The 24796-nt window shown below is 41.0% G+C and overlaps 1 protein-coding gene across 3 annotated transcripts in view; it reads right to left on the bottom strand.

The window, feature by feature from the left end:
- Nucleotides 1-11667: 11667 nt before the first annotated feature.
- Nucleotides 11668-24796, bottom strand: part of GRM1 (glutamate metabotropic receptor 1) — a 183595-nt gene continuing 170466 nt past the window's right edge. For all 3 annotated transcript variants that reach the window (XM_080998551.1, XM_080998552.1, XM_080998553.1), the window contains one exon: nucleotides 11668-15082. In XM_080998551.1, the coding sequence (XP_080854677.1) occupies nucleotides 14200-15082 (883 nt within the window). In that variant the 3' untranslated portion in view covers nucleotides 11668-14199. The remainder of the gene's footprint in view (nucleotides 15083-24796) is intronic.

Here is a 24796-nt window from a genome sequence, read left to right as displayed (position 1 = left end):
GATTTTCCTCTATTGACAACAACTGTAGAGAGTGGAGTACTGTGTAGTTCACTCAATTATGCCATAATTTATTATTATTATTGTAATTGTAATAAAGTACTGTGTCATCCTCAGCACCAATGGGCAGTTGTAGACTATAGATAACAGCAACATGATTTCTTCTTAACAACAAAATTATTATCCACCCTTCACCAACAGGTTCAGGATAGGTTACAACAATTTTAAATTCAGAATTAAAAACAGTTAAACTATATTGCATTCACAAGAATAGAGTGGGTCCCAAAACACTTATCTCAGGTGTCAGTGGTACTTGTATTATTACAATATAGTTAATGAAAAATTGAGGCTGTTACACCTACTTTCATGATTTCTATTCTATGCAAATATCCCAATGTTATTTAGCAACACAACAGGGTTATTCAAAGTGTGCTTTTGTCAATACTACTGACTAAGTAACCTCTGGGGTTTAATGGAACTCATAATAGGAAAGAAGAGGATACTGGAATGCCAATCACTGAAGAAATCTCTTTAACGTTAATAGCTTCAGGAGGCAGTCTTTTAATTAACAATACACTTCTCGTGCAATTAATAGGCATTACTACCAGGCAATTTGCCAAAGAGGGCATTTAAGTGTTTGGGAAGTGCAGGGCATGTCTGAGAAGCTGCAGCAATAACAGTTGCACATGGAATTGGCCATGACTGTTTATGAGACAAAAACACTCATCCAATGTGGGGCCATAGATATCTTTAGACCACACCATCCATGGCGTTGGTGCTTTAGTAATTGGTGGAACAAAGCTAAGCTCAGAAAGCACAGCTCCTTGCCTAACTCAAAACAACAACACTAAGAAGATAACACTGGGAGTGGAATATATTCCTCAATACTAACACAGTTCATGTGCTCATCTGACAATAACAACAGATAAAAGAGGGATGATCTTCTTCCAGCCAATGTTGGCTTGCTCTCCATATTCTAGCTGGGCAAGATGGAGGCTTGTCATGACATCTCTCTCTGCTTGTCAGTCTGTATAGAGTACTCCTACCCAGAAGTCCCATGAGAGATGGGCAGGAAGGTTTGTCTATTCTTCATGTCTAGAGTTTTGGGGCGTGTCACATTTGTTGTGGGATACCTGAGTGCTCCTGACTGCATTTCTTCTTTTTTTAAAAAAAACAACATATGAACAATTTACTACAGGTGAGCTATTCAGAAGTTTGGTGACACATCACATTATTTCCATGCTGTTCTATGTCATATTCAATTTGATGGTGGGGCAATGTTCCAGAACAGGATATTTTTGAAAATTTTGGTGTGGCTCTCTATAATTCCTATATAGAGCTTTGAGGCATCTCAGTCTGATTGCTGGGATATCTTAGAACCAAGTAACCTACAACTTCTAACATTTATTGTCATTTATTGTTTATTATTCTAAACTTTTGTCACCAAGTAGAAGAAGCCCATCTTGAACTTCAGAGTATGGATAATACCATATCTTGGTTATTCAACTTCAAGATGAACAATGCTGGAATGTGACAGACTCTCTTGCTTGATTAATTGTAATGACAACAAGAACACAACATAGCATCATTTATACTGTCAAATCACCCACAGATGAATAACTTCCTTTTGTTAAATAACTTGGAGAGAAACAATAAGTGCTGAACTGACAATAGGAAAATACAAAACTTCTTCATTTTACATTACATATTCCATATTCAATTTTTCAGAGAGATCTACCTATTTCATACAGGGAACCTATATTTCTGAGAGAAACAGTGGGGTGGGGGCCAGGAACAATATTTGGGGGCATAGGGAAGCAGCCCCAACACCCAAATTCTGGACCAGAACTGAAACCCAAATCCTACCAACTTCTCCCATTCAATTGCTCATGATCACTCTGTAGTCAAAACAGATATGGGGCATCTGAACTAGGCTAAAACCATTTGTTTCCAGGGCAGAAAATATACATGCTTCAAAACCACTTCTCCCACACTTGGAATGCCTGCCTACCTGCCTGTCTGCCTTCTTCCCAAGTCTCCTTAGGACCACAGCCAAAATTGGTTTGAATTCAGATATTGTGGCTTATCTTACTTCAATAAATGAAACCTCAGCAGTGAGGAATGATCCTTTTCTTCTGAAAATATGCAGGCAACTGTGATAAAATGCCTTGAGGCAAAAATAAAACCAATGACAATGTTAGTAAAACTGCCTTAACTAGTTGACTAATAAGAATAGAAGAAGAACCTGCTAGGTCAAGCCAGTAGACCATCTCGTGTAGCATCCCATTCTCACAGGTGCAAAGCAGATGCCTAATGAAAGCCCAAAAGCAGAACCTGAGCACAAACTCCCCACTTGTGATTCCCAGCAGCTGGCATTCAGAAGCCAGTATATATCAAGTGCTAATATACAGAGAAAAGCAAATTGTACCTTAGGCTTTCAGGAGATGTATGATGACCATGATGTTCTTTAGGGGGTGGACCAGTGGAAATCATCCTGGTTATCCTTTAATATTTTGATGATCCTTCATCTCTGCAAAAGCCTCTGTTTTTATATTAATATGAGATTTAATTCAGTTTTATCAGCTGTGATCTGTTTTGCCGACTCTATTTTTTTTAATAAATGATGTTTTAATATATTTTAGGGTTTTCCCCTTTTTATACCTGCAAACACTTCATGTGTCTGAAGGAGTAAGCTTGAGTCTACAAAACTTTAAGCCATAATACATTTGTTTGTCTTTAAGCCGCCACAAGACTGTTTCACTCTTTTGCTGCAAGATTCTAATGTGGCTACTCTTCTGATATTTTATGCAATAGTTTATGTGCATATTTTATGTAACCAACTTTTATCCTGCTATTTTTGGTCAGTGGACCGTAAATGACTGACCAGCTGCAATAGCAATTGCTATGCTTTTGGACTGTATATTTCAAAAGGTGATGGGTTGGACTTGGAAAACTAGGTGTTTGCATTTTTCAGTTGTGAATGGTTAATCTCTCAAATACAGCACAGTATTATGAAAAGATGCACTGGCTTAGAGATGGAGAATATTCCCACATCCTAACAGAAATTGCTGCCTTGAAATCATTGAAGTATTTTTTTTTTTTTTGCAACCATGAAAATTAGAAAGTCATTATTAATGATGCAGACTCAATTTATTTGATTGAATAGTATTTTTGAATTTTGCTTCAGTTGTACAGCCTTCTAAAAACTGGATAAGGAATGAACTATTGGGGTCTTATTTAACAGATTAGATGGGTGGGAGGGAGAGGAAAAGTCTATCTAAAAAAAGCTATTCTGTGTATTCAAACTTCCTCTCTCTTTTCTATTGTCAATTATTCATTTGTCAATTATTCATTTGATTCCTCTGGGGATTTGTGAGTCCTGCCAATCTTTCCTTGCAGAGCTGGGGAGGTGTTGGGGGGGGGGAGGCCTAATATATATGCAGTCTCAATATTGGGAGTGTCAATCTAGCTACCTTCTGTACCAGCAAACCTGCTTTTGACTGTAAATGCCCTAGCAACAAGCGCCCACCTCTTGGGAGATCACAGATGTCACCAGAGATATTTTGAATGCGTGAATTGCACGCATTCAAGGTTTTCACCCCCAAGGCAACAGGAAGCAAAACACTGAGGAATCAGCCTGAGGTTTGTGTAAAGGTGAAAACTACAAGAAGTCTTACCCAGGGCACACACATTCCTGTCTCCAGTCAGCAGCTCTCAGCAGGAATAACATGGTTTTTCCCCCTGTGAGGATTTTGGAGAAAGAGATGTGAAGACAACCTTTTCATGACAAATAATACATTTTTGGACTCATTCTGGCAATATGTGATTGAAGACAGAGGAGTCCATTCAAAAGAGTGGCTCGGGAGATCCAGCCAGATGGGTGGGGTATAAATAATAACATTAATATTATTATAAATGTCTTTTTCTGACAGGGCTCAAGTTAGGGTGGCTACCCGGGCATTGTCAAAAAGAGTTCCATAAAATGTGTGGGTGCTAATTCATATGTGTAAATACAAATGTAGAAATAATGATGTTGTTTTAAATAGAAATGTAATACATCTTAGCCCTTGCTCCCTAGTTTTATGGTTCTTTATCTTTAAAGGAACCCTTTAAATAGAGTACTGTCTACATGCTACTTAGGGAGAAATGGGGAATGCTGGTGGTGATGATAGCGAGGTAATCTACTGATGATGATATTATATTATTATTATTATTATTATTATTATTATTATTATTATTATTGTACCACCCTTCATCCATAGATCTCAGGGTGGTTCACAGTATAAAAATGCAAACTAAAAACATGAAAACTGAGCAAAGTGATGGAGGAAACACAGGTGTCTCTGCATAAATCAGTTTTGTACTAGATATTCCCCATGCAGGTGGCCCACAATTTTCATGAAATGTGCAACCTGCCTAATACTGTTCTGAAATGCTCGGAAGCAACTTTCAGTCAGAGCAGACAATACTTTTGTCCACTCGGTCTACTTGGGTTGGATCTAGACACATCAAAGAAGTGATTCAGTTAAACGCATTGTAAACTTCATACAGGGAAATCCCGTTGGTGAAAGACGGGACTCCACAGTGCCATCTGGTGTCACAGTGTTACAACACATATAAAGCGCTTTATCTTTACGAATGTAGTTGGTCTGCAGACTTTGAACAACTAGTGCAGTGTAGGGCTTTCATGACAACCACAGCAAAAACAAAAAAATGGGTGGGGGGGAGACAAAATGCTTTTGAGCTAGATCTCATAAGGCCTATTTCTCAGGGGTCAGTCCAGCCCCTTCAGAATAATTGACAGTCATTCAAAAAGAAAAAAAATATTTTTAATTGTCCAGCTATTTTTGCATATATTTCTTGGGTGCCTCTTCCCCCACCTACCCTTTAGTTTCTCTATTCCTTCCCCCAAAAAATTGAGTGTGCATTTCTGAAAGCAAATATAACTTATTTCTTCTTCTTCTTTTTATGCTTCCTCCGCTAATAATATCCTGCTCTCTGATAATGTCACAGTAAATGGTGCTGAAATACTTTCTGTAAATTGTCTTGATATTTTTCTGAGGCTTAGTACATTTTCCATGGCTTCATGTTAACTGCAACTGCCTGTAGGCAAAGTTCAAAAGCTCAAGCTGTTGTGGGGAGGGGTTCCACACCAGTAATTTGGCCTGCTTAAATGTTTTTGCTCTGCAAACAAACTTAATCTGATTTTTGTATTTTATCTCTTTTATTGGGTTCTGTGGGCTCTTCTGAAGAAGGAAGAGATCACATTGCTACTGTTTGCTTGTAGGTTTGTGGGCTCTCCCTTGTTTATCATCTTTAAGGAGTTTAGAAACTCTTTTGTTCCCACATCAGGGGCCATTTATGCAAAGGGGTAAGGTAAAGGTAAAGGTAAAGGGACCCCTGACCATTAGGTCCAGTTGTGGCCAACTCTGGGGTTGCGGTGCTCATCTCGCTTTATTGGCCGAGGGAGCCGGTGTACAGCTTCCTGGTCATGTGGCCAGCATGACTAAGCCGCTTCTGGCGAACCAGAGCAGCGCACGGAAACACCGTTACCTTCCCGCTGGAGCGTTACCTATTTATCTACTTGCATTTTGACGCGCTTTCGAACTGCTAGGTTGGCAGGAGCAGGGACTGAGCAACGGGAGCTCACCCCGTCGCGGGGATTCGAACTGCCAACCTTCTGATCGGCAAGTCCTAGGCTCTGTGGTTTAACCCACAGCGCCACCCACGTCCCTTCTGCAAAGGGGCAACAATATAATAAATATATTCCATATTTTGATTGCTTGTATTGTAGCAGCAATCATTGGTATTTAATTAGAGCTTACCCTGATTTTTCATGAATGCTGTTTGGAATTTGAGATCTTGTTCAAACTAATATTTTGAGCCGGTCCCAATTTGTGTGAGAAACAAACTACTTTGACCTCATAGATACAATTTGGCACACATACAGCAAGTAGCGGTACAGATGTTGGTTGTTTTGTTACTTCAGTTTGAAATGCCCCATCCTACTCACTTTTCTTTTATAATAAGATGGTACTATAAAGTAAACCATTCTTATATCTATTTCACAGATCATGCAAGTCAAACGTATGCATGTTTTCTCAGAAATAAGCCACGCTAAGCTTTAATGCATGACAAGCTATACCTGCTGAAATTGTGTGCTTAGCCTACACAACTATTAAAGGTTGCAGGAGTCCATGGTTGTTGTTGTTTTCAACCTTGCCACTGTAAGCAGTAGGACTACACTGGACATTTGATCCTCAGTCCTTTTATTTACATCATACTTTGGACAATTTGTGCAGGTCAGAAGCAGATGCTATAGAATTGGATGGGCTAATGGCTTTGCTGAGCATAAGGCAGCTTTATATATCCGTAAGGGAATTATTCAGCTTCTTTTCTAATGCTGCAAATTGGACTGTACAATGTGTTACTACTCCTATTAGTCATCCCAGACAATGAGCAAGACATGCTGTGGTTAAGGGCATCTTTTTTATTAGACCAACTGCTGTTAGTTAGTTTGCAAGCTTTCCAAAGAGATCTGCTCTTAACATCTCATTTGCGAAAGTAGCTGGACTCTCAAAGGCTCTGGGCTCTGTTCCAGAAGAAGATGATGTAATAATCACATACATCACTTGCCAGCAGGATGTTTTTTTGTTTTTTAAGAAGTGTCTGTTAAATACCTCATTAAGAAAGGCATGCTGTAGGCTGGCTGCTTCTTTCCCTTGATGAATTTGCAGGCTGGTATTTGCCAAGTATCATTTTACTGATCCAATTATTTAAAAATACCCTTCAAGAGGTTGTTAAGATATACTCCCAAAGACTTCAGCTCAAGTAGTTAGTATAAGGCAGCTTCCTATGTTCCTGAGTCACACCATCGGTCCATCTAGCTCAGCATTGTCTTCATTGACGGGCAGAATCTCTCCAGAATTTCAGTCTGGGAGTCTTTCACAGTTCTACCTGAGAATTGAACAGGGACCTTCTTTATGTGAAGCAGATGCTCTACCCAAGGCCAGCCCACTTGTGAGACAGACTGAGGCAACCGCCTCGGGCAGCAGAATCCCAAGGGGTGGCACCAGTGGGGAAAGGAGGGAAAGCGGCAGCAGCTTCTGGCAAAATCCCTTGAGATCTCATGGAACGCTTCCGGGATCTCACAGAGCTCACAGAAGATCTCGCCACAGCTGCCAATTCTCCTCACTTCTCCCATGGCTGAAAGGCATCCTCTCTCCCCACCCCCACTGCTGCCACTGGAGAAGCAAGGAGAAGTGGCTGTGGTTTCCAAGTTCTGGCGAGATCTTACAGACCTCTTATGAGATTTCACAGGAATCTGGAAGCTGCAGCGCATGCGTGGTAAGGCTTCAGCAGGGGAGTGGCGGGATTGGCTGCTTCTGGTTCTATCACTCAGCAAAGATTAAGTTGTGTCCCATTGACCTTTGTTAAAACATTTCATTTTCCTCTAGCCAACAATTTAAAAAATAAATAAATGATGGGAATTACATTTCAAAGCTTGGTTCTCACTTCTGTTCTTTCCAGAATTCACACAGCATGCATATGCAGTGGTTGATGGGACGGGAGATGAAGGTGGTTTAGAAATCACCATCCTTGGGAAAGCGCTGCTCTCTATAGTTCATAGGCAGATGTATTTTGGTGCTGAAGTAGGCACTTTTTAAGTCTTAGGGCTGGCAAGCACAACCAGAACCAAAATGTTATGCTTATCTTTTGCTTGTATCTCTTGATGCTTCTGTCTCTGTGCTTAGCAGTAAACATGAGTTTTGTTGTTTTAAATGGTCTAAATTGGTACAGTTCAAGTTGATTCTTAGGCAATATATTAGATAGAGAGGAGTGAGGGCCATGAGGTTGAAAAGATATCCATACTGAAAGTGGATGCCATAGACTAAAGGCAATCCTTATACAGGTCTCATAGCAAAGAAGCAACTTTGTGGTGGAGGAGATTTTAAGTAGACAAGATCCTGTGCAAAATGGTGCGGTGACATTCCCTCAAGCAAGTAAGTTTGTTCCAGAGACGGTTTACACATTGAGCTGAGTCCTCTCTCACTCACCACATAGCTTACAGTGGTACCTCTGGTTACGAACACTTCTGGTTACGAATGCTTCAGGTTACGAGCTCCGCTAACCTGGAAGTAGCTGCTCCTGGTTGTGAACTTTGCTCCAGGATGCGAATGGAAATCACGTGCCAGAGGCATGTGTGCAGCAGAAGGCCCCACTAGTGAAAGTGTGCCTCAGGATAAGAATGGTTTCAGCTTAAGAATGGACCTCTGGAACGAATTAAGTTCATAACCAGAGGTACTACTGTATCTGTAATTCTATCCCATGTGCTGTGGTAAAAGGTAAGGTAAAGAACCCCTGGACAGTTAAGTCCAGTCAAAGGTGACTATGGGGTTGCGGCGCTCATCTCACTTTCAGGCCGAGGGAGCAGGTGTTTGTCCACAGACAGCTTTCCGGGTCATGTGGCCAGCATGACTAAACTGCTTCTGGCACAACAGAACACCGTGACGGAAACCAGAGTACACGGAAACACCATTTACCTTCCCGCCACAGCGGTACCTGTTTATCTACTTGCAGCGGTGTGCTTTCAAACTGCTAGGTTGGCAGGAGTTGGGACAGAGCAATGGGAACTCACTCCGTCATGGGGATTCAAACCGCCAACCTTCCAATCGGCAAGCCCAAGAGGCTCAGTGGTTTAGACCACAGCGTCACCCACTGTGATATGCCTCAACGCCACTAGTACATACCAGGGGCCAATCTGATGGGTAGGCCCACCTTCATTTAGAAAGGAACTACATGCTCAGCCTCACACATGTGGTTGTGGTCAACCTTTTAGTGAAAAACCACACCTGTATGGGACAGGAGTCCAGAAAAATGGCTGAGTTTTTCAAGTGACTGTGGGATGGGGGCTTGAAGATAACTCATCAAGTGATCAAGTAATGTGTTAATCAGCTCACAAAATATTTCTGATTTAAACTTTTTATATGGTTTTTGATGTATAGTTTTATGTATAATTGTTGAATAGCAATATATAAATATTTTTTATAAATTAAAGAATAACAACAGTATGTCCAGATATGAAAACCTTTGGAGTGTTACTTTTTCAGATATGTAGTTTGTATCTTAAATCATGATAACTTCACGGAGTAAAAATGTAAGATCATCTTCTTTCAAAGTAAATATAAAATACTTATTAGACAGTGTTATAAAGGCAATTTTAATTAATCATATGACAGGCCCAAAATATACCTTTTTACAGAAATCTTAGAAGTTTGTACAACCACACATGTGAAGGTCTTCACCTTTGGATAAACATTAGAGACATATATCACAGTTCCAGTTTCCAGTTACAAACGAAGAGCTAATATAAGGAGCCTCAGTAAAATGGATATTCATTGATATTTATGCAAAACGATTACTTATTATGTTGAGATTGGCTAGATCAGAGTACAAGTTGCAACCATCAAATAGGCGCAAAAATAGGTGCAGGTAGATGATGTGCTTCCTCTTCACATTTTATTGTTGAATATGAAAGCTATTATCACTGCGGTATTGATTTTGTATCAGTCATAACAGTGAATTATCCCATTTTAAATGTTGCCTTCTTAGTAACTAGAGAGGGCTTACTGTAAGGTTTTGTTCAAACAGTGTTTCTTCAGTGGTAGAGAGGACCGGCCCTGCCATTAGTCAAGGTGAGATGACCACCTCAAGCAGCAGACGCTAGATGGCAGCAGTAGCCCCCTGGCAGATTCTTCTAAGCCCCCAAGCCATTCCCTGTTTATGTTACATAGACTGTCCTGCCCCACTACAGTATTCTGCTGTCTCAGGTGCAATGAAGAATGCTGTCTCATCACCTGTGTTGAAGTAATATCCAACTGAGGAGTCAGGCCAGTTTTTAAAAAGTCATTCTATACTTGTAATATTTACATGGCAGGAGAAAAATATTCTGAACATGTCAACTGCATGTGTAACATGCATGATTTCACTAAGGTTTTGGGGATTGCTAAATTTGCCAAATAGTATAAAGACCTTATCTTTACATCTTTAGCTTTTGCTACATGTCTCTTTACCCTGGCCTTTGTCAATTAAGGTATTTAATTTTTTATGGACCCCGCTTTTTTCCTGAATTTATAATGTTCTGTTTCATTTGGACTCATTTTACATGTTTTATAATTGCAGTGTTTTTTGCTGTTTTATGTTCTATTGTTGTAACCTGCCAGTGGACCTGATGCTGAAAGGGAGCTAAGAAATCGTATAAATAAACAAGCACACTTTTTGCTGCATGTTGTGAAATGAGAACTTTGCTTGTCTCCCTCACTTCAGAGTCTTAGTGGGTCCTATGAATGTTTGGTTGTTCAGTTATCCCTTCTATTTTGCTACTGTTTTTAGTAATTTACTATGTGATTTTATTGTGCTTTATATATTTTTTCATTGTACACTGTCTGTGGAGCATTTGCCCTGGAAGAGTGAAGTCAATCTCAGGTTTGTAGGCTTATGGGAGCGTTGGACACCCAGATTGCAGCAGTAGCCAGGAATACTTTCTGTCAACTGACTGCCTCTAATAAGAAAGCTGCAGCCTTTTTTGTCAAATTACAGCCTCAAGAAGACAGGCTACTGTATTGCGATGAGATTTGGGGGGGGGGGGGGGGCGTTACAATGGGAGAAGGGATTTGGCAAAAATTGAGCAGAGGCACTTCGCATGTACAGAAGCAAAGTGCCCCAGCCTTGTTCTTACTTGCTGAGTTTCATGATACTTCAGAGCAGCCTTTCCAACCTGAAGCACTACAAATTAATTAAATTTAGTCTTACTTAAATTCCATTGATTTCAACAATTAAGTGTGGATCAAACCCTCTGATTACAATGGCTGAGTGCACTTGGGGCTGCCCTGAATATTCGCCTTTTTCAGGCTAAAATTGTTTTTTTGATAGTGTAAAATATTTCCACAAATATCCCTTTAGACTACGTAAACATTTACCATCACCATCCAGTCGTGTTCAGTGCCAACATGCTGGCTTGCTGCTATTATTAAGCTACTGCTGCTTCTTTCTGGATTACATATGGGGGTGACTGAAGGTCTGCTCAACTTATTGGGTGGGCAGTGTTGCATTGATCTGGCCCAGGGACAGAGACTGGCACCCTCCCCACCGCTGCTTGTCCACGCCATCAGCACTGTGTGGGGCCCTGCTCAGGGGGTGGGCCCTGGTGACCAATCAGCACCAATGGTGGTGGCCGTGGAAAATTTAAACCCTGACACGGCAGGGAAATTGAAGCCAATCAGGGATTAAATAGTTGATGGAATGGCATCACAATGCTAAGTATCAAACTTGGCTGCATGATGACATCACTGAAGGCATAAGAAGTTAACGGAAAACAAGAGAGGACAATATAAATGCACATGTGACGATGTCCCCTTTTACTGCTAGGGATGGGGAGAAGTTGAGTCCAGCAGACCTGCATAATCCACATTTTCTGATGCACAGGGCAAATGCTTATATATATATATAGAGAGAGAGAGAGAGAGGGAGAGAGAGAGAGATAGTCCAGTAGCGCCTTAGAGACCAACTAAGTTAGTTCTGGGTATAAGCTTTTGTGTGCATGCACACTTCTTCGGAACATGCACATGATAGCTTATACCCAGAACTAACTTACCAGTAGTTGGTCTCTAAGGTGCTACTGGACAATTTTTTTTATTTAGTTTTTATTTATTTTGTCTACATCAGACTAACACGGCTACCTACCTGAATCAAGGGCAAATGCTGCTATTCTCCTATGCTTTGAAATTTACACTCCTCCAAATTTTGTGAGGCAGTTCTCCAACCAAACATACAAAAATGCATAAATTATGGGAAAGTGTGCATAAAATGCATATATTTGTGATGTACGATTGTTGGAAAAAAATCCTTGCAATATTCACATTAGGCAAAATTGCATATAAAAATGCATATTCTGAACTTTCACAATGACTGAAAAACCCCCACAAACTGATGTGTAAATGTGAAGGATTGAATTTAAGATCAGGGAAAAAACCCATAGAAACTGAAATAAAATGAAGTTGACAGATTTGCCCATGCTTACCCACTGTAGGATCTGGGTCACATCCTATGCTGTTCTGGAGCTTTGCCTGATCTCAGGTCAGGAGCAGTTTTTAGGGGGCTCATGGGGCTGATGTCAGGAAGGGAGAGCAGTAAAGTCCCTTTGCACAAGCATCCTTACACTTGTGTATCTTTGGATACAACTCTGTGGGTATCTGTGTCTTAGTGGAGTGAACTCATACACCCTGGAGATATTTGCTTGCTTCCAGTCCCCGCTGCCCATTTAAGCCCAGCCTGAAATGCTGGTTTTAGGAGTAGAAGACCCATCAGCAACAGAATGGGATATGGTGCAGAGGGCTGCAGCTGGTAGGATCATTTAAAAACTGGATGCTTTCACTTGTCCGTGCCAAAGCATTTTTAGCTAAATCAAAGCCACCATTGCATACAATGTTTTTCAGTTACACATTCTCCAAATTCAATTGTGTTACACATTTCCTTCAATCCCTTATATGAAAAGAAATGAAAAATGTTGTTAAAACAGCATGATAATAATTGATTTTGATTATTAGAAAAGAAACCGACACAAAATCCGGAAACTGGGGGAAAGAAAAAAAAAAAACAGCATGAGAGGAATAACAACAATGGTAGACAGATTTAAGCACCATAGAAATTTCTTTGCCACAGGTATGGTCTTTCAGTTATCCATAACGAGAAATGGTCTGAATACTTTTTCCAAATTTGCCTTTACAGTTTTTTTTAATTCTGGTGTGTGCAAGATTTCTAAAAGAGATGCATCCTTTATTAAATACATTTGTTTAAAATACATGAAATAACAAATTATTGGAGCACTGGTTATTTTCAACAACATAATTTCACATGGCAAAAATATCAGCAAAATCAAGCACCCTATTATAAGGGAAGGCTTAGCTTATTAAAAATGTTTCAGCACAGCTTACAAACCTTCAAAGATCTATAGTATATTTTTAAACAATGCAATATAAAACATGATCGAAACATAAAAATATCGATAATATATTTGTAGGACGATCATCCAGTGGCAGTTATTAGATGTTATACAGCACATGTTCTATACAGTTACACGCACACACACACACAAAGACACAACATACACTCATTCTCTTGCCTCTACCATGAATCTAGTGAGCCACGGTTAAGAATTGCTTTTTGCTTTAAAGTAGTAACTGTTGCTCAAAATATATAATTATTTCATATGTAGTTGTTTCCATAGTAACACAAACAAACAATGTAACCACATGGCAGATGCATCAGATTATGAAAGTCGAGTTGGTAAATATTGTTTTGCTACAGGAAATGTAGTGTTAACAGTTTAGCCACCTGGCTTGCAATCATCTACAAAAGGGCAAAGGCTCAACACTACAGGAATTTCTGCCTTGGTTCTCATCAGCAGCCCTTTCGTGTCTTCACTGTGTTTATTCTGGCTCTTTTTAAAATCAGCGCAAGGGGGGGGGGGCGGGAATACTAAATCAGAGGTTCCTTATAAACTATATGCTCACATGCTATTTTTGCTTCTCTGACACAAACTTCACATGACAACTTGTTATTTCCAGGTCACTCACTTAAGAAAGCATAAGAAAAGATATACCCAGGTATGCTGTCTGCAGAGAAGTCTTTTATTCCTTCCTTTCCAAGGGAACGTTGCTGCATTCAGTGAAGATGTCCAGCGGTGAGATGGATGCTAAGGTCTCCTCTGTGGTTTGTGTTATGCAGAGTTCTATTCAAGTGTTGCCAAGAGAGTGTGTGACATGTGTGTGAAACGTTGTGTACTGTACTTATTACCCCTTTGAATTTTGTTTTTGCTATAGAAGTTGTAGATGGGATTTGTGCTTTGTCAAAACGCCTACTGTCTTCTCAGAATACAATACTTTGAAAACAATACAATACTTTCCCTTTAAAACATGCGCACACGCACACACGCACACACACAACAAGTAAAGAATTGAAGCCCTCTAATAGATTTAGTGCAGGATACACATTTGTTCGTTGCTGCTGCTGCCCCCTCCTATACACAACACCATGTTGGTGTGCCTTCTCTTGCCCTCACACGGCTTGTGCTGCTTTGCCCCATCAAACCAAAGCTGACCAAGGAGACATGGGCCACTTGCTTCCATCACCACAGCCTCCGTTCTACAGGGTCGATGAAGTTTGCTTATAATCCCTCAGAACAACAGAGGCATAGGTTGCAATGGGAGGTGTGCAAAGCACTGATTCAGATACCGGGGAGCTGGGCACAGAACTGCCTGAGGCTACCGAATCTCGAAAGGGAGATGGAGGCGTCAGTGCTGGTGAGTCTTCTAGAGTCAGTTTGCTGGTTGCCTGCTCCTCTTCCTCATCTTCATCCTCCTCTAGGTTCCCCGGCCGCTCATACACATACCCTTGGATAAGCTTAAACTTTTCATTTTCTTCTTCTTCCTCCTCCTCCTCCTGCCCCTCTTCTTCAGATGGGGACGAAACTATCTCTTTGCTGAATGTACCCATTTGGAGTGGCAGCACCTGCTGCTGCAATAATGGAGGGTGATAGATAGGCCTTACTCCGTTCCCGGCACCAGGTGCGGGGATCACAGAGTTGAAGTCCGGGATGCCAGTGGCAAATTTGTTGACCACGCCTTGCAGCTGCTCCATAACAGATCTCTGTGGTGGTGGAGGTGGTAGGATTTGGGGACTCTGCTCAGACAAGAACAGGTGGGTTTCCTCTGCTGTTGCCTGCAGGGGAGGCGTTGCCATGATTCGCCGATGCACAACCATGGAAGGACTATTTAGTTGGCCGAAACGCACTGGCTCACTCTCCTCTTCCTCCACCACATTGTACAGAGTCTTACTGCTGATGTCTGAAAAAGTCAGGCTCTTGCCTTGGCCTGGATAGCTTTTAGTCAAGGGCTTGATCACTGCGGTCTGATTGCATCCTGGCTCTTTGCTCTTCACATGCACTGAGAGTCTGTGCCACATATGTTGTCCCTTGGGAACGTCTCTCCCACCTGGTTCAGACCAGGACACAGACTTGCCGTTGGAACTATGAAGAAAGCAAAGATGGTTGGTTTGTGTTTGCTTCAGGAAAAGAGAGGCTACAATAGCAAAACTGTCCTTAGTTCTGCTCTGTAATATTGCCTCCACTCAGAAGCAATTACAGGGAAATACTACATTGAGAAACAGCAAAGACTTTCTGTTTTTTATAAAAGGGAAACCAAATTATTCCTTGTTGTGGTGGCAACATGTTGTAGAACAGAGGTCACAAATGAGGCGCCCATAGGTGCCAATGTGCCTGCCAGTGCCTTCTGTGTCACTCAGGAAATAGTCCCTCAAAGATCCACAATACACAAGAGACTATTTGCTCAAATTCTCCTACATTGAGCATACCTGCTTAAACATTCCCACAATTTATTGTATGCCAGGACTGGACACTTACTATCCCTTTTATTCTGAAGTGCAAAGGGCATCTCTCTTTGAGCAAGTATGATGGCCGCTGTAGGTGCTCCCCTCATTGTGAATTGATGAGGGAGTATGCCTGCACCATTTTGTGGTCCAGTATTTCAGCTGTTTTAGATGTGACAGCCATTTTGTGTTATGCCACACCCCTATGACAGCAATTTTGTGACTTGCAACAAAGGCACTTTCTCAAAATTCCAAATGTGCCCCCTGGTCAGGCAACTTGGATGGCTTCAGTTATTTTGGTTTCAATGTTCTCTGCAGGGACAGGGAACCGCTAATCAATGTTAGATTCAGTTCACCTGAAAGTTTTAGAAGATGCAATCCATAATCATTAGAACTCATGTCTAAATCTATGGCAGTAGAATTAAAATATTTAATGTTATATTCCCACGTGCCATACACTTTACATTTCTGGGTCCCATCTAAGCTTGTATTATGCTTTTTCTCTACCACATTTCTCAGGCAATTCTAGTATACAGAATCCCAACTTATTCCATCATGCTTTAAAAATAATGATCAGTGTTTGGTCCACTCATAATAAGTATATTGAGGTTCATGATCAAGCTTATTCCCTTGAAATGGTAAAAATCTTATATCCAAATTAAATTTGACTAATGTTCCTCATACAGGTTTTTTTTTTGTTTTTTTTAAAGAAAGCACCAATGGAAGAGATTTCAACATTGCTCCAGACAAAGGATTCCATGTCCCGTGGAAGGAATTGCATATTGATGTTTCGAGTAAATCTGTTTTGTCAGAACTGGAACCTGCAATAAAAAGTTGATTTCTCCTTTATTTAACTAGCCTTTGGAATATACTCCCAAATTAATACCAGGCATGCATCTGGAATTTAGGTGCCATGCTTAAAACTCATATTTCACCCAGGCTTCCCATAAGGGGGTGAACCAACTATGTTGATGTATTAAGCCAATGTACTTATTTGTGATATTTTTGTACTTGTTTTATGCACATAATTTCAGTGTTTAATTTACAGCTGTTCACCAGCTTGGTCTCCCCACCCTTAACATTAGTGGTTATAGACATTTTTTGCAAACAAACAATATACTGAACTATTTTCTTCTTATCCTCACTAACAGTCTAGTGGGACATAAGTCCCATTCATTTTATTTATTAAACCCAGCTCCCACCCTTCCTCCCAAAGGAGCCAGAGGCAGCAAACACACAAATGAAAAAACAACAAAAACATATTAGAAACCATTCCAATACAGACACAGACTGGGGGAGATCTCTACTTAAAAGGCTTTTGTTGGAATTTCCAGCAGACTTAATACCAGCCATCTTGGGGTGCTTCCAGACAGGGGCTTGCTATTGCAAGTAGGTTGTTCAAAGCACATTAACTTCCACACATTCCTGTTTTTTCAGTCATGGATATTCATTGTTATTCTGCTGCTTGCTGTCCACACAAGTGGGTGAAGATTGAGAAAATGTACCTGGAGGGCTTCCCATCTTATTCCCCTCAATCACTCATTTCCAGCCCTCCAATGCTGTTGGTGGGCAAGTGCAGTGGTATTCTCTGTGTGTGTGTGTGTGCGCGCACCACGCACACAACTTTTTTAAAAAACAACAACAACCCAGGAAGTGCTCATGAGTGCAAGAGGAAATATTACCAGCCAGAACATGCAAAATGGGAACTTGTGATTTGAAGTATGGGTGTGAGCAATATACATTTCCACTTGCTTATGAGTGGTGTTTCTCTAAGCCTAGTACAAGAGTGATACTGAGATCTTGCACAAGATCACTGTATTGGTTTTGCTGAGAATAATTAAAAAGACAGATATATGTACTGTGAATACAACCTCTGAGGTAATTGCCATGTGTATTTTAGGAGATCTTTTGAGAAAAACTCATAGCAACTGGTTTGCTGAAATTCAGGTGTGCCCTCATCATGTGGCAATCTCTGGAAATAGGCACACTTGCATCATTTGAGCCACTGAAAACAGAATGGGCTGGATGAGTGTGGCATTAGAATCCATCCACCCAAATGTCACAATGTGTGACAAACCATGGAACGAGACTAAATTAATGTGCTGAAAAGTGACTGCAGATCACTAAGGTTTATTTTTTTGAATCAGATTTTCCATGGAAATGGGAAATCTGGGCTAAAATTTTAAAAAGTATGAGCTGACATTCTGTTGACAAGGATATTGTGTGGGCACTACAAAAAAGAATTGTGTGCATGAACAGCACCAATTACCCAGTATAAACTCCTGTCTGGAAGCATCCTTAGAGTGAACTCAGAAGAACACTTAGCAGCCTAGTCACATAGAGAAGAGCTTTTTCAGTGGTGGCTATTGGGATGGAGGCTTCTAGTGACTTGGTTATCATGTGCTAGCACAAATAGCAAATTAAAAGCACTATTATTTAAATGTAGCCTTGGTACATCCATCCAGCACAAGTCTGCAAAATCTACAGTGTGCATTTGGCCCGCATTTGATTTGTATCACTTGAATAGATATGGGAATTGATAAAAACAGCAAGGCAAAATTGGCTCAAACTATGTGACAAGTGGAATTCTACCTATCAGACATGATGTCACTCATCTTGCCCATCTTGCCCATTTTCTCTATCGCTGTATATGTCCATGACCATAATGAATTGATTCATTCATTCATCTTGCCCATTAGAGACACAGAAGCTTGAAGGGGTCCCTCTCCACCAAGTACGTTTAGAACAAACACACATGGTACAAATTCAGCCTCAGTAATCACTAAGACAAAAAAATGTAATAAAATACAAATGCAGACATATTTGATACCGATGACTATACAATACAATTGTGTGTGTGTAAGTAAGTACGTAAAAAGATTCAAGAAGTGTGGGGGAGGATGCAAGGTCAGCCGCAGGAACAACCAGTTGCCCTGGAAAAACCCAAATATTTTAGAAACAAGGGTGTACTAATAATATGGCAACAACCAGAAGATTGAGACCATTGGGTACAAAGGCACTGTGAACAGTGAGACTCAATACCACAGCAATTTAAAAGCAAGGGACACACAAAACTTTAAGCAGGACTCAGGCATCATGACAAAGGGAGCCCTATAGGTATGGATGCTGAGGAGATTTGTGGCACAGGCAATCTGTTGTGTCTTAGCAAGGAGGTGAGGCCGGAGTTTGCCCTCAGGTAATGAGTCTCTAAAATATGGAGAGCTTTTCCATTTGGGAAGGGCTTGGGGAGAGTTAAGGAAGAACTGGGAAGGGGGATGATTGGAACTCAATGATAAAATGCATTCTTTGCTGCATAAAGATAGTTCCTGGTTAATTTCCTCACACTCGTTTCCTAGTTCTCCTGGATCTCTCAGCAGCCTTTGATACCTTTGACCATGACATCCTTCTGGACTATCTAGAGGCGCTGGGATCTGGGGGCACTGTTAGATAGTGGTTCCGCTCCTTCCTCCTGGGCTGTGTCCAGAAAGTGGTGTTGGGGGATGAGTGTTCAGACCCCTGGGCTCTCACTTGTGGGGTGCCTCAGGGTTCTGTCCTCTCCCCCATGCTTTTCAACATCTACATGCAGCCACTGGGAGAGATCATCAGGGGATTTGGGCTGGGTGTTCATCAATATGCGGATGATACCCAGCTCTACCTCTCTTTTAAATCAGAACCAGTGAAGGTGATGACTGTTCTGTGTGAGTGTCTGGAGGCGAATGGAGGATGGATGGCAGCTGATGGATTGAGGTTGAATCCTGACAAGACAGAAGTACTGTTTTTGGGGGACAGGGGGCAGGTGGGTGTGGGGGACTCCCTGGTCCTGAATGGAGTTATTGTGCCCCTGAAGGACCAGGTGCGCAGCCTGGGAGTCATTTTGGATTCACAGCTGTCCATGGACTTGTGTGACTAAGTTCTGTAATTCTATATTTGTATAGAATGGAAGACAATACACACTACACTATAAAACATTTTTGAATAGTTATACTGATTAATACATATAAACACAAACAGAAAACCTACCTGCATGATATACACAGAACTAACACACTTTTAATTTCCGTTTTAACAAGGCTGCTTTGATGAATTTAATCTGCTTACAACAGAACCACGCTTTGAAATAGGAAATCCTAATGTACTTTTGATATTATGGCAGGGATGATTTTCTGTTAAGGAAAGAACTAATATGGCTGTCCTTACATATAATTCATCAGGACCTGTTTCCTAGCAAATCATGTTTTAATTCACCTTACTCAGAAGCAAGATCTGCTGGGTTTGCACTCTACATAGATAAAGGTTTGTGCTGCAGTTACAGTTAGATGGTTCTAAATGGTGTTTCAGTCACTGTAATTGACATTTTATGATATGCTGAAAATCTGGGAGCTGCCAGTAAATATTGCAAATCCTTCTTCATTCATACTATGCCTTTGTTACATATCTTCAAGTGCCAGGAAAAACTCTCTTCTCCCAGGCCTTTGGCTAATTAAACAATCTACGGTTTTTAAACTGTGTGTGGAACGTTGTGATGGTGGTTGTTTCATTGGTTCCTTTTTAATTTTTATATTGTAAACCCTCCTGTGATCCCCAGACGAAGGGTGGTATAGAAATTTAATAAATATTAATAAAATATATCACAAATAGTTGCATACCAAACATTTGTTTTTAAAAACTGCATACAAGAGTTTGTTAGACTTTCAGTCTGATTCAGAGTACAATCCCAACCATGTCTACTCAGAAGTAAGTCCTATTGAATTCAAGGAGGCTTACTATCAGGTTAGGATTGCATCCTAAATATCACAGGCCTTGGGAATTTGGCTAGCCTTGTTGAAACTCTTTTTGCTTCCCTCTAAAGCAGAGGTGGAGAACCTCTGGCCTTCCAGGCGCTGGGACTCCCAACTCCCATCACTATGGCTATTTGTGAGAGATGGAACTTGTGGTCTGTTAATAGTTGGCGGGCCACAGGTTCCCTGCCACTGCTGGAAAGTGTTGAGTCTAAACTTAAGGATGTTTCTCCTAAGATGTTACATCAGAATATTGCTGTGGGTTAAATTTGGTGGTTAACTCCAGAGGTTTGATCTTTGTCAACTGCATGGAGAGGTTCCCCAGAAAACCTGGACCCCCAGCATGTATGTGGTGCTGGTGAGATGCTGAATTTGCCAACAATACAGCTTGTCAGTCAATAGCATGTGTGTTTCCATAGCTTCTAGGTGGGGGTGCACATCCTCTATGCAAAGAGTATTTTATCATATTGTTGGGTTTTTGTTTGTTTCCTTCCTTGAGTATTTTGTCTGAGTAGGAAAGTCAATGTTTGCTTTGAAGATTCAATTTGGGTTTCAGTTAAATTCTGTTAAAACAATGAAATGTTTTAACTCTGTTAAAACACTGAAATGACCACTATATCTGTGAAGTCTCTTTTTCTTGGCTAACAGCTGTTCCACGGCTTCTGTCACATTATTATTTCTACTTGGTTCATGTTCTCACTACTTTTGTCTGTCACTACCTTCTCTGTGTTAAATTTCCCAACCAGAATACTGCTGTTCTCATTATCAGCTTGATTTGAACTTCAATAAAACTAATTGTCTCCCACTTTCTACCACAAGCATCATGTTGGAAAACATACCTCTTCTATAATGACTATTTTCTTCTCCTTTTCCTAACATAATTCTGCTTATTAACCTGTTTTCATCAGCTCCAAATCTGTGACTTAGCACCTACTAATCTGTAAACACATGTTAATGTGACAAGAAAGGGAAGAATCAATTGGGTTTAATTATTACTTTCAAAAGTAATAATTAAAATCTTCTATCTCATTGCTTGAGTGTTTGCACTTCAAAATTCCTGTGTGGCCATAAATGGTCGTCAGCACGAAACTCTGTGTTTTGCACACTCCACCAAACCAGTGTTCTGTGAAAACCTGCAGCCGAAGTTCACCAACCCGGGCTGTCAAGAAGAATCGGGCACAGCAAAGCTGCAGCAGCCACTAGAGAAAATATAAAGCCGTCATTGCAAGTAGGCAGGATCGTTTCAGCTCCATGCAAAACTCTGAACAGGGGAAAACAGTGTTGGCTAAAGGACGGGGGTTCAGATAAAACGAACAAGAAAAGTACGTATTTTTTGTTTTTGTTTTGCAATTTGATCAGCAGATGCTGGAAGTGACAACCATGGGGAGAAAAAAAGAGTTTCTTTCAAAAATTATTCCACAGTGTCCTTTGAAGAATATATGGACAAGCAAGAGTCAAGGCAGTGTGAAAAATGGGACACATAAGCAACTGTTCCATCATTAATGGCATGCACCACATTTGTCCCATTATCCGGAATGAGAAAAGTCATGAGAAAGAGAAAGCAATGGGTAAAAAATAAAAATAAAAAAGATATAACAACAAACACCACTGTTTGTCATGCAGCTTCTCTTACACATTCACTGCAGTTTGGGGGTTTTCAAAGCTGCACATGGGCCGACGGACACTGGCTGGTGGGCGAGAATTCTGGCTGCCTCTTCCTGAGGATTGAAAAGAAAAAGACACCCAGTGAGTGGTTATCCACATGCACATTCATGGCAGCTGTACCACTCAGTTGGGTGCTTGTCCCTGGCCTACTTCCAGCCTTCCTTGTGCTGCTTCAGGTGTCTTCTCCAGGTCTGCATGACTTAAGTGGTTCTATCTACCCTATTCGCCATATGGTATTCCTTTCTTCTTTGCCTACCAAGTTGCTATGCATTTAAAAATGAGGGTGGTTATGCAGTGGATACTGTGCTGTGAGCTTGTTTGTTTTTTGTTTTGGATAGGGGGGAGCTAGGTGGAAATCCCTGTGCTTCATGGAATGGGCAATGCACTAGCACCCTTAACGTAACTTCCTGCCCTGTGTTGGAGCTAAAATAAGAGAAATGTATAATGGTTGTCCTCCAGAGCTTCCTACAGGAGAGCAGGAAAGAAATCTAAATAACATATAACCTCCAGATGATAATAATGGTGCTGTGCATGAGTGGAAACACCTCTTAGTCATGCTTAAATAGCTTGTAATTAGCTATTTGTTTGGTTGCCTGTGGTGAATTAGACCTGATTCTGAGCAATCACAGAGTCAGCTGGTTCTTTTCTCCCCTTGGACTACTGATTGTCAGAAGTAACTAGCACAATTAACATGTAGGGATAGCCAGGCTTAGGGGGGAATTTTGTGGGGTACTAATTTATTTGCCAGGTGGGTCTATATGCCACATTCATATTGGAACTTGCACAATATATGGAGGTTTTTCTTTCACAGTGGTCAAGTCCTTGGAAAGAGGGCACATATATTCTACATCCCCTTTTTCGGATTGTTGATAGCTTTTCGCAGTGCACGGGCCCTGCCTTTCCATAAAAGCCATTGTCACTATTTGCTTTTCTGATTTTTATTTTTTATTATTTTTAGAATTTGAGTCTCAGTACGGGTGATATTTTGGGCCATAGTAATGAGGCAGATGACAAATTAAAGCACAGTACATTTACTGATAAAATTGCAGTTATGTCACCATCAAAAGTGTCACAGGAACTTGAGGGGGAAAACAAAGTACCTGAAGTCAGCATAGGCTAGCACTTACCTGAGCTGGTGTGAGGATAAGAATATTCAGAAACATTCTGTGCTTCATTTACTGAACTGCTAGAGAGGAACTACTAGCCTGCCCCATTCCACAGCGCCACATTTTTTTGCTAGAATAGTAGGCTGGTCACGGTTTCACATGTTATATTTGTGAAAATTATGTAGATAAATTTGTTACTTTAAAAATTATCCAGTTTCTTGTTTCAGTTTCTGGCACACCCCTGAGGCTTAGTGATATGGGACAGTTGGGATGGATAGCATACCTGGGTCCATGAGGAGAGCACCACCCCTCCCCCTCCCCCTTTGCCTTTTCCCCTCTTCCTCCCCTCCACAGGTTTCAATTTGGTCTCCTTTTTCTCCCTTTTTTCTCATGGACAGAAAAAAAGGGGGGAGTGGCAAAGGTGGTCAGTGGGGCTGGTGGCTGGGGAGGATTTGTCATCGGGGATGGGGGAGGAGTCGGCAGGGTGACATTTTCTGTTTTGCTTCAGTGGCAAAATGTCCTGGTTTCAGTTTGTGGACAAGAATGAACCAAACTGTAGGATTGATGGAACAGACTGTCTAAACCAGGCATGGCCAAACTTGGCCCTCCAGATGTTTTGGGACTACAGTTCCCATCATCATCATCCCTGACCACTGGTCCTGTTAGCTAGGGATGATGGGAGTTGTAGTCCCAAAACATCTGGAGGGCCAAGTTTGGTCTAATCTTTGCTTCTCCCTCCCTCCCTCCCTCCCTCCTTTTTATGTTAATTTCTTATTATAGAAGTGTGTGTTATATTGTCCTAACATTTGTGTCATATTGCAAAGACTTCACAATAAACTGCTACTTCTGCTTACAAATATTCTTACAACTCTGGGCTAAATTTTCAGTGTGAATGGGGTGAAGATGCAAGAATAAATGAATTTAGAAGAAACTTGTTGGAATATCTTACTGCAAAAGGTTTCCTGGACTCCTGGGGAACTATTTGGTTCTCATGTATATGCAAAAGTTGCCCTGTAAAGTTAAATAGATATCTCCCTTTTAATGTATCTTGCTTGGAAGTTACGATTGGTTGGAATCCTATAACTATAGATATGTTAATTACATTACATTACATTACATTACATTACATTACATTTCTATTTTCTTCTCTTTGATATACTGTGCAGTAGCAAGCTGCCAATGCAATGTTCCCAAAGTTAAATGGAAATGTTTTCTTTTAAAAAGTCACGAATGCTACCTTTCTGCTGGCTTGGACTAGCTATTAAGTCTAATCAGGATTTTAATGTCAGCTAGCAGGAGGCGATTTAGTGACCATGAACTACTGCAACCATAAGCCGACATAGCATTACGTGCTATTAGCACATTCAGACTTAGGATTTTTTTTTGCGGGGGGGTGTTGATGTGTCCGTTTAAGTGGGGCACTAAACTACATACTATGAAAAGCAGGGTGGCCACTTACATGTCACTAAAAAAAGAGAAGACTGTGACCGGTTGATCTATGTGATTGCTCAGTCAGCTCTCTAGGTGATAACTGTTGAAGGTCAACTTCTAAGCCTTGCACTCTATCTTCACATGGTTCTTTGTCTTTAAACTTGACTTGGGCTGGACAGTCCTACAAACAGAGGGCTGCCCTCTGACTTCTCTTCAAAGGTAAAGGTAAAGGGACCCCTGACCATTAGGTCCAGTCGTGGCCGACTCTGGGGTTGCGACGCTCATCTCGCTTTATTGGCTGAGGGAGCCGGCATACAGCTTCTGGGTCATGTGGCCAGCATGACTAAGCCGCTTCTGGCAAACCAGAGCAGTGCA

Source organism: Podarcis pityusensis, assembly GCF_964106645.2.
Source record: "Podarcis pityusensis genome assembly, chromosome: 3".
Taxonomy (NCBI): domain Eukaryota; kingdom Metazoa; phylum Chordata; class Lepidosauria; order Squamata; family Lacertidae; genus Podarcis; species Podarcis pityusensis.
Note: the sequence above shows the minus strand (reverse complement) of the source record. Positions and strands in the feature narration are given on the sequence as shown.